Raw genomic sequence first — 18036 nt, forward strand, 5'->3', positions numbered from 1 at the left:
AAATTGTACTTAATGCAAGAACGTTATGAGATATTAAAATTAAACATGTACAACGAATACGAGAAAGGTGCAGTTCTGCTTAGCAGGCAGTAAGAGGATTTGCTGCAGAGATTGTCAAACCTAGCAGACCGACAGGAGAGAGGCGAGGTGAATAATTCTGACCTTTTTAGACACAAAACTCTTTGACAGAATAGTGTGATGGATAGATCAGTTTCTCACACCATATCGGGAACAGATTGTTTGAACAAATGCAGCCCAAACATAGATGACTCAATTAACAGCTGAACCAAACTTTGATACAGTCCTCACTAACCAAGTACAATTAAACTCAAGGATTTGTACACTTCACTCTTTAAGATTTGAACTCATTAAGGTTGAAGCAGAGTTTAATGCACTGGAGTTATGCAGAAGCATGGATATTGAAAGACAATGATACCTGTCCTTGTAATAGCCCAACAGATGACTGTTACTCCAATATTCATGTAAGTCCTTCATTTCCCGTGTCTCTCACCTCACCAGTACAGAACAGTGTTCAGTGTCTTCTTAAATTTCATTCAATGAACAACGTATATTCATTGTGTGATATATTTGTTTTATCATTTCTGGAATCAAAGTGAATGGTTCATGCTCCTCCCTCTCACTGTGATTTGATTTTATTGTTAATATTTCCAAAAGTACAGACCAAATCCATCATTGTCGGATCATTAAGACAATCAACCCCTTCTGAAATACAGAGATAAAGGAGCTATTTGATTGTCAGAGCTTTTAACTGTATCAAGGGTGTTTTTCTTGATCCCGTCCCAACTAAATTATCAACATTCAAAGCTGGGTGGACAATGTACTAAACCTATTCATACAAACATATCCTACTTATTGTCTCATACAACGTTAGCTATGCTTTAGTAAGCTATTTATAACTCCTTCAAATCTGTCCAATCTAAAATGCATTGTTTGAAGTGTTTACCCTTGGAAATATCTTGCATGAAATCAGTGTGGCTTAGGGACAACACTCAAGCCTCTAAATCTAAGCTTTGTGGGTTCAGGTTCCTCTACAGACCTTGAGAACAAAATCAAGGCTAACTTTGGGTGGCACGATGGCTACCACCCCTGTCTCACAGTGCTGGGGACCCGAATTCAATTACGGCCTCAGGTGACCATCTGTGTGGAGTTTGCATGTTTTCCCCTTGTCTGTGTGGGTTTCCTCCGGCTGCTCCGGTTCCTCCCACAGTCTAGAGATGTGCGGGTTTGGGGGATTGGCCATGCTAAATTTTCCTGCAGTGTCCAACGATGTGTAGTTAGGTGAATTAGCCATGGTAAATGCATGGGTTTACGGGGATAGAGGGAAGGGTCTGGATGGGATGCTGTTTCAGAGAGTCAGTGCAGACTTGATCAGCCAAATGGCCTCTTTCTGCACTGTAGGGATTCTATGATTCTAGACCAGAACTAAGGGAATGCTGCACTATTATTGATGCCATTTTAACATTGGACCCACCTGATGAGGCCCTCTGCACCTATTCAGGTGAGTGTAAAATATTTCATGGCACCTTTTCAAAGTAAGAAGTCTCACAACACCAGGTTAAAGTCCAACAGGTTTATTTGGTAGCAAATACCATAAGCTTTCAGAGCAGAGCTCCTTCGTCACAAAAGGACGAAGGAGCTCTGCTCCGAAAGCTTATGGTATTTGCTACCAAATAAACCTGTTGGACTTTAACCTGGTGTTGTGAGACTTCTTACTGTGCTTACCCCAGTCCAACGCCGGCATCTCCACATCATGACCTTTTCAAAGAACAGGGTATTTTTCCTATTATCCTGTGTTCCCTGACCTACATTAGCTCCTGGTTAAGCCATGCCCTAATCTTAAAATTGTCAACCTCATTTTCAAATACCTTCAGGGTCTCCCCTCTCCCTATCTCTGCAATCCCCTTCCAGCCCCATAACCCTTTAAGTTATCTGTGCTCATTTAATTCTGGCCGATTGAGCATGGCTGGTTTCAATTGTTCCGATGTGGAGAAGCACCATTGTTGGCCATGTCTTCATCTGACTAGACCAAAAACCCTGGAATTCCTTCTCTAAACCTCTCTGCCCCACTTTCTTCCTTTAAGTCACCCTTTAAAGCTACCTTTTTGACCAATTTTATCTGCCCTAATATCACTTTAGCTGTCTGTGTCTAAACATTTGCTCTTTCACCTTAGAGGAGGCAGTGCCACAGTGGTATTGTCAATGGGCCAGTAATCCATAGACCCAGGGTAATGCTCTGGGGATCCGGGTTCAAATCCCACCATGGCAGATGCTTAAATTTGAACCCCATAAAAATCTGGAATTAATAGTCTATTGATGACCATGGAACCATTTTCGATTGTAGTAAAAACCCATCTAGTTCACTAATATCCTTTAGGGAAGGAAATCTGCCACCCTTACTTGACCTACAGGTGATTCCAGATCCACATCAATGACCCTTACCTGCCCCATCAAGGGACATTAGGGATGGGCAATAAATGCTGGTCCAGCCAGCGACACCCACAGCTCATGAAATAATTAAATAAAAACCCTCCTGTAAGTGCTTTGGGAGATTTTATTGTCTTAAAACTCTGTAAAAGTACAAGTCGCTGTTCTTGTTGGGATTTTGTGCTATTGGATAGATACTTGGAAAGGAAAATATTGCACAGCTAATGTGAAAGAGTGGGATTAATGGGGGTGATTCTCCCATCCCAACGTGCGTCGGGCCGGGAGAATCATGTGTGGGCCGATTTGTAGGATTTGCACTTGTGTTCCCGAGGCCCGCGCGTCTCCGAGCGCCGGATATCCAGCGCGGTCAGGACCACGCTGGAAACTGGCGGGAACAGCAGATAGGTGATTTTAATCTATTTTTAATCTTATTTTAATGTCATTAGTGGGCCTGGGACTGAAATCTCTGGGCCCGCTAGCATCAGTGCACTTTCACTCCGGCAGGGTTCAGACTAGCTCCCCACCTTCGTGGAACTAACGGGGCGGTTCTGCCGGGGGCTGGGGGTGTTTGCCAGGGGGGGTCTGCCTCCCATGGGGTGGGGGGGGGGGGGGGTGGAATCTGTCGGGGGAGGGGGAAAATCATCACTGTTGGGGGTTGGGGCTGGAGATCGGGGCACTCCAGGACGGGTGAGGGGGTCGGGGCTAGCCCGGAAATGCTTGTGGGGGCTGCGATCGGGCTGTGGGTGGGGACTGGAGGGGCAGCACTGTGGGGGTCCCAGGCTGGCCAGCCATAGAGCCGGCCAGCAAACTGCAGGCTGACAGTTTGGGGCCGCTGCGCATGCGCAGAGTTCCAGAACTATCAGACTCCAGCGTGAATAGGTCCCGCCCCCGGGCCTTTAATGATATTCACGATTGTGACCTCTGCATTGCACAGAATGTGGGAGATTCGAGTCTGAACTCCCACTGAAAAAGCAACCGTGATTTACACCAGTTTTCCCGCGAATTCAGCACTTAGAACTTTTTTGGGAGAATCACCCCCAATATGTCAGCTCTCTGAAAGAGCTGTCACAGGCACGGTCGGCCAAATAGAAGGTGCTGCATGATTGAATTATTCTGCGCAATTTGGCTTCGCAGTTGCCTATGAAAGCAACAACAGCTACAATTCAAAAAGTAATTCACTGGCAGTGAAGTGTTTTTGGATGTCCTGAGGAAACTAAAATCTCTGGATAAAACATGTCTTTTCTTTGAAATAAAACACAGGATAAAGGAATTTGACATCTAAATGAGTGTGAGCAAGCTTGTGTCTCTACCCAAGAGCCGTGTCCTTATTTTCTCTTCAATTTTCTTCCCTACTTTTCTGAAAGTGACCGATCATTTTGGGATGCTGTCCCTCACACCCCTTGGGATGAATTTTCCCATCCCACCTGCCACTGGAATCGTAGCGGGCGAGGGGCGGACCATGGAAAGGTCCGATGGCCTCGGGCAGGATTTTCCGGTTTTGGGGCGAGCGCAGCTGGCAAATCCCGCCCCTCATGTCTCAGGCAATTTAAGTGCCCATTCTTCATCTTGGACATATTATTATGTGTGCCTGGTGGAGGTTTGATTGTGAGGAAGATCATGGTTTAATCTGATTATGCCCAAGGCTGAGACACTTTCTTCTGCAGTGGTCAACGCATTTCAATCAGGAACAGGAACTACAACTTATTGTTTCTCCACCCTCATCTAAAACTGAGTTGGATTGAAACCTGGTTAAGCAACACCTTGATTTTAATACATCATCATCCTTGTTTTCAAATTCATCCATGACCTCTCCCCTCTTTATCTCTGTAATCTCCTCCAATCCTACAATCCTCTGCAATATCTGTGCAGCTCCAATTCTGCCCTCTGGAACATCTCCACCATTGGGAGTTGTCTTCAATGAAGGTGTTGATAGAGTTATGTTTATCTGCTGGCTGAAACCACAGTGAGTCAATATCAGAAAAATATCTTTGTCCTCCTTATCCTCTTGAAAGATAAAGCTATCTTAAGTTTCAGTTTTATTTTAAAATGTAGTCTTCAAAAACATGTCTTTAAAGATTTATAAAGCCGTCTTGCAGGCCCTGTGTCAAAAGAACTTATAAAAACAAACATTTATATTCATAACCCCACATCAATGACAGCTAATCCGTTAAGAACCCCTTGGAACTGTCAGTCAAACTGTGACCCCCCCCTCTGCGATAATGATAAATCATCGAAGCAGTCAAGCAGTAATCATACACAAATGATAGCTTATGTCAACAAACAGCTATTGAAATTGCAAGCATCAATTTATTTCAACTCAAGGACACAGCAGACTTTGTTCAAAATTTAAAGGGCAGGGGATTTAAATAACTTGAAAGCTTGAAAGTTCCATAGACCTTATCCATTTTTTATGCACATTCACATCTGCTCCAAAAATAATCGGAAGTCACACACCGAAGGAAACAGACCTTTCTCCAGAACAAATGGGGTCTGTTTGATTGCAGCACTGGATTAAAATTGCCCTGCTGGGTTTGGCTGTGTGAATCATATCCAGCCCCCTTGCTGTGCCCCAACGGAAATAGGATCTGTCGGAAATGGGATGGGTCTTTGGGATCCGGGATCTGGAGCCATATTTGCTATGGCGTAGAGTCTCCATGACTCTGTGAAAATTTGGGCCCTTGTACCTAAGTCTCTCTTTGCCCTTGCTCCTTATGTGTCTGTAACTTTCTCCAGCATTATGCCCGCACTTCCAAAGCCTCCTGTTCCTCTCAGTCTCTTGTGCATCACCTTCGCTACTTACCTCTACTTTGGCCTCCATGTCATCAGCATCTTAGACCCACATGTTCTGAAGTACTTACCCTGAACCTTTCAATTTTGCCACCCACCTCTACCCCATTAGAAACTCCTTAAAGTATATCTTTTTGACCTCGGCTTAGAGTCTATTTTTGCTTAACCTCTGTAAAGTGCCTTGGCTGTTTTCTAATGCTAAGGGTGCTCGGAATTGAGGACAAACAAAACTCATTTCTGACCAAGTTATTATAGAAGAAGAAGAATCCCTACAGTGCAGAAGGAGGCCATTCGACCCGTTGAGTCTGCACCGACCACAATCCCACCCTGGCCCTATTCTCGTAACCCCCACATATTTACCCTGCTAATCCCCTTGACACTAGGGTCAATTTAGCATGGCCAATTAACCTAACCCACACATCTTTGGACGGTGGGGGGAAACCGGAACACCTGGAGTGAACCCATGCAGAGACGGGGAGAATGTACAAACTCCACATAGACAGTGACCCAAGCCGGGAATCGAACCCAGGTCCCTGGCACTATGAGGCAGCAGTATTAACCACTGCGCCACCATTCAATCTAGAGAGGGAGTACAGAAGGTTTACCAGATTGATTCCTGGGGTGGCAGGTCAGTCATATGAGGAGAGCTAAGTCAGTTAAGATTATGCTCACTGGAGTTTAGATAAGTTCTACTGGGTCCTCCAAGTTTTCTGCCCTGTATTTGCTCTCAGTCCATTTGAACTTATCTGCTTTTCCACACAGATTTGATTAGGGGTGTGGTGCCTCTCTTGAATAATATGACAAAACAAGCGCATATATTTCAACCCACAGGATATCAGATTAGCAAAATGCAGTGGCAGCAAAACCCTTCGACTGATGTAAGGGGCTGTCTACAAATGATTTTTCCCCCTACTGCAGTGAGAGACTTGACTTTGTCATCCACCGAAAGTGCTGAAAAAAAGTTGAAAGTTGATTATTTTTAAAAATAGCGATTGAATTCACTGAACTCTCGAAGTATTATTTGTGGACGGTCCCCAAACCTTCTGTTCTGCTTGTTAAATCCTAGCAATAATTTTCAAAATTATGTCAGCCTCACTCATCGGCAGAATTGAGTCAGAAGGTGGTGGCTTTAAGTTCCCTTCATGTCTTTGAGAACAGGAACACAGGAATATAGAGTTATAGGGTGGGATTTCCCAGCTGTGCACGCCTCAATGCTGGAAATTCCCATCTGAGGTCAACGAACCTTGGCATGGTCCACCCCAGCCCGCTATGATTCCCGTTGGGGGGGGGGATTCCCGTGTGGGGGTGGGGGGGGGGGGGGGGGGTGGAACGGGAAAATTCCACCCATAGAGTCGTACAGCACAGAAGAGGCCCTTCGGCCCATCGAGTCTGCACCGACAATAACTACCTCTAGAGTCACGCTTATCCCAATTTCCTGCACTTGTCCCATATCCTCGAATGTTATGATATTTCAAGTGCTCATCCAAATACTTTGTAAAGGTTGTAAGGTTTTAATCTTCTATTATTTTCCCAGGCAATGCATTTCAGATTCTCACCACGCTCTGAGTGAAACTAATGTTTTCTCCAATCCCCCTGAATCTCCTGCCCCTCACCCTAAAGCTATGCCCCCTCATGATTGGTCCATCAACCAAGGGGAACAGCTGCTTCCTATTCACCCTGTCCATACTCCTCATAATATTATACACCTCAATCGTGTCCCCCCCTCAGCCTTCTCTGCTCTAAGGAAAACAATTCAAGCCTATCCAGTCTCTCCTTACAGCTCAAATGCTCCATCGCAGGCAACATCCTGGTGAATCTCCTCTGTACCCCCTCTACTGCAATCACATCCTTCCTAGGGCCAGGAGGAGGCCATTTGGCCCCTCAAGTCTACTCTGCCTTTCAATAAGATAATGGTTGATCTGAATGTGGTCCCAACACCCCTTTCCTGCCTGTCCCCATAATTCTCGACTCCCGTGTCGATCAAACATTTACCTCATTCAACCTCCAATGTGTTCTGAGGAAGAGAATTCCAGATTAATGACCTCCTGAGGGAAAAAAAATTCTCCTCATCTCAGTTTTAAATGGGAAACTCTTTTTTTAAAACGGTGTCCCCTCGTTCTAGGCTCCACCCCAAGGGAAGCATCCTCACAGCATCTACCCTGTCACTTCCCCTCAGAATATTACATGTTTCAGAAAGATCACCTCTCATTCTTCTAAACACCAATGGACATGGAGTCAATCTGTAGAGGGAGTACAGCCAAGGTTTACCGGGCTGATTCTGGGATGGCAGGTCTGTCATATGAGGAGAGACTAAGACGGTTAGCATTATATTCACTGGAGTTTAGAAAGGTGAGAGGGGATCTCATAGAAACTTATAAAATTCTAACAGGATTAGACAGGGTAGATTCAGAAAGAATGTTCCCGATGGTGAAGGAATCCAGAACTAGGGGTTATAGTTTGAGGATAAGGGGTAAACCTTTCAGAACTGAGGTGAGGAGAAATTTCTTCACCCAGAGGATGGTGAATGTGTGGGATTCACTATCACAGAAAGTATTTGAGGCCAAAATGTGTGATTTCAAGAAGAAATTAGATATAGCTTTTGGGGCTAAAGGAATCAAGGGATATGGGGAGAAGGGGGAATCAGGATATTGAATTTGATGATCACCGTCATCATAATGAATGGCGGAGCAGGCTCAAAGGGCCGAATGGCCTACTCCTGCTTCTAGTTTCTATGTGCTCAACCTTTCCTCATAAAACAACCCCATAAACAGTCAGGTGAACCTTCTCTGAACTTATATCCTTTCTTAAGTAAGGAGACCAAAGCTCTGCACAACTTTCCAAATGTGCTGTCACTAAGACACTGAATGACTGTAGCAACACTCTATACTTGATTCATCTTGCAATAAACACCAATATTTCACCTGCTTTCCTAATCATTTGGTGTACCTGCCTACTAAGTTTTTGTGATTCATGTGCCAGGATGCCCAGGTTCCTCTGTATTGAAGAGGTCTGCAGACTCTGTCATGTGAAATAATATGCTGTTTTCTTATTCTTCCTGCAAAAGCGGACAAGTTCACATTTTCCCACATCATACTTTATCTGCCAAACTTTTGTCCACTTACTTAACCTGCCTAAATCTCTGCAAACTCGCTATGTCCTCTTGACAACTTATTTTCCGCCCAATCTTTGTGTCATTAGCAAATTTAGCTACCACACATTTGGTCCCTTCATCTAAAGCATTGACATAGATTGCAAATAGTTGAGGGCCCAGCACTTATCCCTGTGACAATCCATTAGTTACAGCTTGCCATCCCGAAAATGACCCTTTATCCCTACTCTCTGCTTTCTGTTAGTTAACCATGGAACCACAGAATCCCTATATTGCAGAAGGAGGCCATTCAGCCCATCGGGTCTGCACCAACTCTCCAAAGGGCATCCTACCCAGGCCCACCCCCCCACTCTATCCCCGTATCCCTGCACATTTACCATAGCTCATCCACATTACCTACACATCTTGGTACACTAACGGGTAATTAAGCCAAACTTCTATCCATGCTAATAGGTTACCCTCTACACCATGAGCTCTTATTTGGTGCAGTAATCTTTGAGTTGTGGCATTTTATCAAATGCCTTTTGGAAATCCAAATACGCCACATCCAAAAGTTCCCCTTTCGGCATCTTGCTTGTTGCTTTGCCAAAGAACGCTCGTAAAGTACTCAAACATGATTTTCCCTTTCACAAACCCATGTTGACTCTGCCTGATTATATTCTGATTTTCTAAATGTGCTGCTATTATCATCTTAATAATGGATTTTCCCTGTGGCAGATGATCGGCTAACTGGCGTATAGTTCCGTTTTCCTTCCTTTCGTGAATAGAGGTGTTACATTTCTGATTTTCCGATCCTCTGGGACTTTTCCAGGATCGAGGAAATTATGGAAAATCGCAACCAATGCCTCTATTATTTCTGCAGCCACTTCTTTTAACACCCTAGGATGTAGGCTATCATGTCCGGGGGACTTGTCAGCCTTTAGTTCTGTTAGATTTCCCAGTACCTTTTCCCTAGTGGTTGTTTTAAGTTCCTCCCTCTTGTTTAACTCCATATTTTCTAGTATTCAAAATGGACACATAATACCTGTCCAACGCGCCCGCCATTTCCTTCTTTCCCATTATTAATTCTCTGGTCTCACCTTCTAAGGCACCAGCACTCAATCCGATTACTCTATTCCTTTTAAATACTTGTAGAAACTCTTAGTGCGGAAGGGAAAATTATGCCCTAAGTGCAATGGCGGGCGGGTTTCGTGGCTTGTTTCCCACGGATGGTGGGATGGAAGATTGCACCTTACAAGCTCATTAATTATGCATCTCTGAATCACATGGCGGACAGCGACTCATCCACCCTACCATTACCTGATGGGGTCAAAGGTCCAGCCATCATATTTGAAAGCAACCCAAACATTACTCTCAGCGTGCCAGTTGTCTTTTCTTATTCATTCCTGGGACATGGCCATTGCTGGCTGGCCAGCATTTATTGTTCATCCCTAGTTGCCCTTGCTCAGAGGGCAGTTGAGAGTCAACCGCATTGCTGTGGCTCTGGAGTCACATGTTGGTCAGACCAGGTAAGGATGGTAGATTTCCTTCCCTAAAGGACATGAGTGAACCAGATGGGTTTTTCCAACAATCGACAATTGATCATCAGTAGATTCTTAATTCCAGGTATATTTTATTGAACCCAACTGGCAGGATTTGAACCGAGGTCTGGATTAATAGTCTAGCGATAATACCACTGGGCCATCGCCTCCCATTGCTAGGTTGTCAGGAAAACTCCTAGTATGGCTGCACAGAGGAAAAAGCTGCTCCCAGATTCAGCAAGGACTCTCATAAGGCCTTCATCTGTGGAGTCCACCAGCATTGGGTTGCCCTCTACCTGAGGGATGGCTCCAGGAGGTCCACCAGCCTGGCCTTGCCAATCTGGGGATGGTAGCAAGGGAGGTCTGCTCATTGGGCACTTGCCCGAGAAATGCCATCCGGTATAGGGAGAGGATGAATGATCTCATCCGCACTGCCAGGGTAAGTCAACCTTCAGCTCACTGCAATCTCACATTCTCATGATGGCATTATGCACTCAACTCATCACACAGCTCAGAAACCTCATACAGTATTAGTGGGGGAGATATCAGCACTGAGCGTTTCATGGGCACTTTAACATCACCAGCATCTCTTCTATCATGCTGCACAAACTCCATCCTCAGCCGTTACTGGGGAGGGCTGAGCACACACAATAGGTGTCCATGCTTCCCAACCTCCCCTCCATCCCTTCTCATCAAGTTCTATTCCATTTATCTTAATGTAGCCCAAGATCGCCCACAACCACAGGGTCATATCCCAGATGGTAGGAGGGCTGGCAAACATTCAGGAGTTGCCTGGCTTTGAGGAGGATGCTGCCAAGTTGTCGGGCAAGGGCTGAGATCACTCCCGTGGAGATAGTGAGATCGGCCTCTCCCTGAATGCCAGTACGGATCAGCCCTCCATGAGTTGTTCACATCCTGATAATAGAAGTGAGTGACAATGTTGTATTCTGCCTGCTCATGAACTATATCTAGCCTTTCTCTCTTACAGGCACCAGCAGACCCAGACAGATAATCGAGCCACCATCAGCCATCTCATGGCCACCTCAGGCTACGTCTAGTGGTGGAAAATCAGGTAGAGAGGCTAAGCTAGAACGAAGGATGGAGGAGTCAGCCCATGTTCAGATTGATATTGTGTCTCCAACATGCGAGTGCCTTGAGGTCACCATAGGGAGGGTGGTGGCTGCCTCGGAGACCTTGGTCCAGCAGATCCTGTCGGGTTTGCACTCAGACTTGCACTGCATCAGTTTAGGCATTGGTGGGATCCATCAATGGCTTGGCGAGAGGGCCTGGGGCCTAAAAACTATTCCCACATCCTTGCTCAGCAGGTCTGCCAGTATCTGTGGAAAGAGAATAGAGCTAACGTTTCAAGTATGGTGCTCTGAAGAAGGGTCATCCAGACTCGAAGCATTGGCTCTGTTCTCGCTCCACTGATGCCGTCAGACCTGTTGAGATATTCCAGCATTTTCTGTCTTTGTTTCAGACTCCTGCATCTGCAGTAATTTTACCCACATCTTTACTGCTTCTTATCTGTGTCCAAAGCTGATTTTACATTTTCCACTTCTGAACGACAGCCCTCTCTCACTAATGTACCACTCCAGATCTTTAAAAGACCTTTGGACATAGTTACTGCAGTTTTTAGTGGGTTCCCTTTGCTTACAATGTTGCAACATGTTGCTCACAGTTATATACCTTTGTTAGGGTCTTACCTCATTTTTTTCTTTCAGTTTGGTTATCATCACAATCACGGGACAATCCTCTTGCCAAACCATCCGCCAGAAGTCATTCACTGTATTGATCATTGGGCCCTGCGTTGCGATGTACGCCCTCTGCTGACCACCGTAACCCTGAATGACGTGAAGATGTCAGTCTTTTTAGCACAAATATGCAACTTAGTCATACAAAAGAAAATGCAGCAAAGGCTAATCGCTTTTGCACATTCAGCAGAGGCAGCAAGCAATCGCATCTCAAGTTCATGGTATCGTAGAATCCCTACAGTGCAGAAGAGGTCATTCAACCCATCGAGTCTGCAATGACTCTCTGATAGAGTATCTTACCCAGGCCATTTCCCCCGACCTATCCCGTATCCCACACATTTCCCATGGCTATTCCATCTAACCTACGCATCTTTGGACACTAAGGGACAATTTAGCATGGCCAATCCACCTAACCTGCACATCTTTGGACTGTGGGAGGAAACAGGAGCACCCAGAGAAAACCCATGCAGACACAGGAAGAATGTGCAAACTCCACACAGGCAGTCACCCAAGGCCAGAATTGAACCCAGATCCCTGGGGCTGTGAGGCAGCAGTGCTAACCACTGTACCTTTAATACTTGAAAAGTTTGACAATTATTTTAAAGTTTTTAAAGTTTATTTATTAGTGTAGCAAGTAGGCTTACATTAACAATCCAATGAAGTTACTGTGAAAATCTCCTAGTCGCCACATTCAAAATGCACCTAACCAGCACGTCTTTTGGACTGTGGGAGGAAACTGGAGCATCCAGAGGAAACCCATGCAGATGCGGGCAGAACGTGCAGACTCTGCACAGACAGTGACCCAAGCTGGGAATCGAATCCAGTCCCTGACGCTGTGAGGCAGCAATGCTAACTACTGTGCCACCCATAAGTAAAAAGTAGTAAAAGTGTCTAAAGAGAAACAATGGGGTTAAATTTCCATGGTGGTTCTCTTGATCACCAGAACTATTGGGAGAAGAACTGTGGAAACTCTCAGAAAATGGTGCAAGTGTTTACTGTGTCACAGTTAGGTGGTAAAATATTATAAATATTGGCCTAATTTTTGCATTGGATTTAAATTCTAATCAGTGCTGTTAATTGTTAATTAGCTGCCTTGAGCTTAATCTGTTGACAATTTGACGAGTTGGGCTAAGGACTAATCTTAATAAAACAGCCTTATTGTCTGACAATGTAGTCAATTAATCATCATTTGTTGAAAGCGCGATTAGCTTTATTATTCCCTGTTCCTTTACCATTATTCAAAACATTTACATTCTCTTATTTGTTTTCATTCCCAGTTCCTGGATGTAGCAAATGAAATTTGATGACATCTAAAAGGCAGCGATTATATTGTGAAAACGTGCGTGCAACAAATATAATGTAATGAGAAATCACCAAACAATTAGAAAGAAAGAAGCACAATTTAATTCTGTGGTGAAGGCTTAGCATAACTATTCTGTCGCTGGACATTAGAAGTATTAATATAATCTCTGCTGATTATGAATGCAACCAATAAACGTACTCACCCTAATGTAGTTGGCATTAATGTAGGTATTGCTAACAGGTTCGTCTTGACTCTTTGGTATCAGGCATACTCTGCTGTGTGGATCTAAGAAAGGGGAAAAAGGTGAGAAAAGTTCAAAAGTCCCTTGTGCTCCATATAATGTAAAGCAAACAGTGGTATTTGAGAGCTGAGTTTGCAGTTTACATTCAGGGAATTTGGAATCAAGAACACGACTTTGAAATTTGCATTTGGAGGATAGTCAATGCTGAGGAGGACTGCAACGAGTAAATCGTTGCAGTCCTTCTCAGCATTGACTATCCTCCAAGATAGTCCCTCCAAGAGGGAATTAATAAACTTGCAGAATGGGTGAATAATGAGAAAATGCAGTTTGAGGTGGCACGGTAGCATGGTGGTTAGCACTGCTGCCTCACAGCACCAGGGACCTGGGTTCGATTCCAGCCTCGGGTCACTGTCTCTGTGGAGTTTGCCCGTTCTCCCCGTGTCTGAGTGGGTTTTCTCTGGGTGCTCCAGTTTCCTCCGACAGTCCAACGATATGCAGGTTAGGTTGATTAGCCTTGTCAAATTGCCCCTTAGTGTCAGGGGACTAGCAGCGCAAATGCATGGGGTTGCAGGGATACGGCCTGGGTGGGATTGTTGTGCAGGCTCGATGGGCCGAATAGCCTCCTTCTGCATTGTGATTCTATATGATTCTATGACACAGATTTATGTGAAGCAGTGCATCTGATAGGAAGAACACAGGGGTCACTTAATGCTTGGGAAGTGCTAGTATAGGTGGGGTAGAGGAAGAACGGGCTCTTGGATACACCTGACACAGTGATTAGCAATGCTGCCTCACAGCGCCAGGGACCTGGGTTCGATTCCCAGCTTGGGTCACTGTCTGCGTGGAGTCTGTGCATTCTCCCTGTATCTGCATGGGCTTCCTCCGGGTGCTCCACTTTCCTCCCACAGTCCAAAAGACAGGCTGGTTAGGTGCTAAATTTTTCCCTCAATGTACCCGAACAGGCGCCGGAATGTGGCGACCAGGGGATTTTCACAGTAACTTCATTGCAGTGTTAATGTAAACCTACTTGTGACTTATTATAAATAAACTTTAAACTCTATTACTAAAAGTTGCTCCACATGTTACCAAGGCTATAGGAAAAGCAAACCACGCACTAGACTTTATTTCTAAAAGGATAGAATTGAAAGGTAGATAAGTTATGCTTGACCTGTATTGAATATTAATTGGACCACACAAGAATATACCATATTATATAAAGGATGTAGAGGCACTGGAGAGGGTGCAGAGGAAACTTAGAAAGATGAAGCCAGAAATGTCTGCGTGTACCTATTACAAAAAGTTTGATAGGCTAGACCTCTTTTCTCATGATGAAAGAAGGGCTGAAGAGTCTTTAAAATTATGAAAGGTTCTGATTGTGTGGAAACAGAGAGAATATTTTCTCTTGTGGGGAAGAACATAAGCTATCAATATAAAAATCATCAAGAAATTCAATAGGGAATTGAGAAGAATTCACTCCATACCCAAAAACTGATGAGAATGTGGAACTCGCTGCCACAGGGAGTGGCTGAATGACTCATAGCAAATGCACTTAAAGGGAAGAGTAAGAGGCAACTAGACTGAACTCCATATAAGATCTTGAAGGGTCTTGACAGGATTGATGTGGAGAGGATATTTCTGCTTGTGAGTGAAATTAGTGCCAGGGGTCACTGTTGGGAAATATGGGGTTGTCCATTTGGGACAGAGATGAGGGAAATTTCTTCCTCTCATAGGGTTGGGAGTCTTTGGACATCTCTTCCTCAAAAGACTTTGTAAGCGCAGTCTGCATAATATCAAGGCAGAGATAGATAGATTCTTGATAAGCGGGGGCCGGGGTGGGGGGGGGGGGGGTTTGGGGCGGGCGGCTGAGTGGGGAAGGTTATCGGGGGTAGGTGGGAATGTGGAGGTGGGGGTCACAATCAGATCAGCCATGATCTCACTGAATGGCAGAGCAGGCTCCAAGAGTGAAGTGCCCTACTCCTGCCCTTAATGCGTATGTTCGTGAAGCTAAACAAGAATATCGGGAGAAGGGAATAAATTGATCCTGAGGAAAGATGGGAGGAATCAAAACAGAAAATGCTGGATAAACTCAGCAGATTCTGTCAGAAGGATTCTTTAGATCCAAAACTCTGTTTCTCTCCACAGATGCTTCCAGACCTGCTGAGTTCATCCAGAATTTTCTGTTTTTATTACAGATTTCCAGCTTCCACAGTATTTGCTTTTGTATAAAGATGGGAGGAGACTTGAGTGGAGCATAAACATTGGTATGGATTGAGTTGAATGGCTTGTTTCTGGTGGACACAGTGAGAAGTCTCACAACACCAGGTTAAAGTCCAACAGGTTTATTTGGTAGCAAATACCATAAGCTTTCGGAGCACTGCTCCTTCGTCAGATGGAGTGGAATTGTGCATTTCCACTCCGTCTGACGAAGGAGCAGCGCTCCGAAAGCTTATGGTATTTGCTACCAAATAAACCTGTTGGACTTTAACCTGGTGTTCTGAGACTTCTTACTGTGTTCACCCCACTCCAACGCCGGCATCTCCACATCATTGTTTCTGGTGGCACAGTGGTTAGTATTGCTGTCTCACAGCGCTGGGGACCCGGGTTTGATTCCGGGCTTGGGTCACTGTCTGTGCGGAGCCTACACGTTATCCCTGTGTCTGTGTGGGTTTCCTCCGGGTGCTGCTGTTTCCTCCCACAGTCTGAAAGGTTAGGTGCATTAGCCATGCTGAATTCTCCCTCAGTGTACCAGTAATGGCGCTGCAGTGTGGCGACTAGGGGATTTTCACAGTAACTTCATTGCAGTGTTAATGTAGACCCACTTGTGACACTAATAAATGAACTTTAAAAACATTTCCCATGGCTAATCCATCTGGCCTAGACATCTTTGGACATGAAGGGACAATTTAGCATGGCCGAACCACCTAACCTGCACATCTTTGGACTGTGGGGGGAAACAGGAGCACCTGAAGGAAACCCACGCAGACACGGGGAGAAAGTGCAAACTCCACACAGTCACCGAAGGCCAGAATTGAACCCAGGTCCCTGGAGCTGTGAGGCAGAAGTGCTAACCACTGTGACATACTGGTTAGGTGCACTGGCCATGCTAAATTCTCCCTCAGTGTACCTGAATAGGCGCTGGAGTGTGGCGACTAGGGGATTTTCACTGCAATTTCATTGCAGCGTTAATGTTGGCCCACTTGCGACACTAATAAATAAACATTAAGAACTGTGCCATCTATCCTTTGTAATCCTAAGTAATCTTACTTAATTAACAAGAAAGGAAACTCTTTTTAAGACATTACCAAACAAAAATACAATTGAGTAAGTCTTAGCAGCTTTAGGAGTAATCATAGCCACGTTCAAAATGGCGAATATGCGAATTTAAATGCATCCCCAGAAAAAACTACATTTGAGTCAAACTGTTACAACAGTGATATTTATACAAATTATTCCTTATTCTGAATTGAATAGCTGGCAACAATATATAAAATCCTTCCACACCTGCAAAACACAGATTCAGGCATTTATGCTTAGTAATCTTAATTGAACTTATTAAACTAGTTTCCTGAGAACAAAGACTAACAATTCCCTTTGAAGTGAGTGCACTTGCTGTTAACCCGCACTTGGTAGAATAAAGCGGTAGTTTTATTTTATGTGTAAATAAAAGTGGCACAAATTCCATAGCCTGCGATAGAGGAACTCCTTGTTGAACAGTTATCACTTACTTGGTTTCCTCTTTTGTCGTGGGAAAAGTCGTTGTCAAAAAGGAGTTGGATAATGTGCAGCTAATGACCTCCGTGCCAAAATCTTGAGGAAAAAGTTCATTTGTGTAATGACACAAAATATCATCACTGCGGATGCACGGTAGCAAATACAAAAGAAAAAAATCTAATCTTTGCTGTGTCCTTTGATGTGCCAAGCAAGATGGAAAACACACCTCATTTAACACCCATTAACCTTGACCTTAAGCTGGTAATTACTACACCACTGTTTCTCTTTGACTTTGCTCAGTCCGTAATGGCCAGTGTCTTACCAATGAGAGAACAGGAAGCCTCCCAATTCTTTCATTGTGGATAAAACTATTTCAGTTTCCACAACCACCCCATGACTACGTGACCTTGCCAATCACTCCACCCTTGATTTGTCTATCTTGTTGTACAATGCTTGGACCACTTATTATGCTAAAGTTACGGTGATTCAGGTCTTGTGCGCAGTGTGTATGCTTATTGCCTTCCAGTGTTTTTTAAGAAAAGAAATTACAGAAAAGAAATGGTCGTAAACTGTTGTCAATCTTAATTATTGGACAATCGTCACACTGAAGGAATATTGCTGGCTTGGTAGCCTTCCCATTGAATGGCTTCCTTGCTAACTTTCTCGCACAATACAGATGCATTTAAAATAACGTTATCTTACATTAAAAAAGATGATTTTTTTTGTTAACTAGATGGCTTGCATAAATTGCATTGCGGGGAAGCTTGTTCAGTGCAGTTTTGATAATCTGCCTTTTGCTGCAGGCTAATTAACGGTTACACAATGGGAAACTCTTGTCTGGGGAGGTGATTTGTGCAAATTCAATCCAGGCAGTGTTTTATATAATTCCCCTTCAAATGAGAGACTCAGAGTAGCAAAAGGCAGTAAAATCTGCCTTCAGAGAGACTAAGAAACTCATGGCTGTCATATTAAGCTGAGATACTGGGAAGCAGAATGGTTCTTAAGTTGCGCTCTTTAGACTTGGATCCAATCAACACCAGGGAAACATTTGCCTCATTTCTGTACATTTCTCTCTCCCACACCCGCCAAATTGATGCAATTTCTCACATTAGCAGTGTTTAGAAAGTGCTTTTGCTTTATTTCTAATGTGGTTTCCTCTCATTGCA

At 44.3% G+C, this 18036-nt stretch overlaps 1 protein-coding gene across 1 annotated transcript in view; it reads right to left on the reverse strand.

The window, feature by feature from the left end:
• Positions 1–18036, reverse strand: part of ptprr (protein tyrosine phosphatase receptor type R) — a 192181-nt gene that overhangs the window by 32618 nt on the left and 141527 nt on the right. Inside the window, exons 8-9 of the mRNA XM_078219746.1 lie at positions 13121–13203; positions 11568–11705 (exon numbers count right to left, since the gene is read on the reverse strand). Coding sequence (XP_078075872.1) covers positions 11568–11705; positions 13121–13203 — 221 coding nt within the window. The remainder of the gene's footprint in view (positions 1–11567; positions 11706–13120; positions 13204–18036) is intronic.

Source organism: Mustelus asterias, chromosome 9 (assembly GCF_964213995.1).
Source record: "Mustelus asterias chromosome 9, sMusAst1.hap1.1, whole genome shotgun sequence".
NCBI classification, from domain to species: domain Eukaryota; kingdom Metazoa; phylum Chordata; class Chondrichthyes; order Carcharhiniformes; family Triakidae; genus Mustelus; species Mustelus asterias.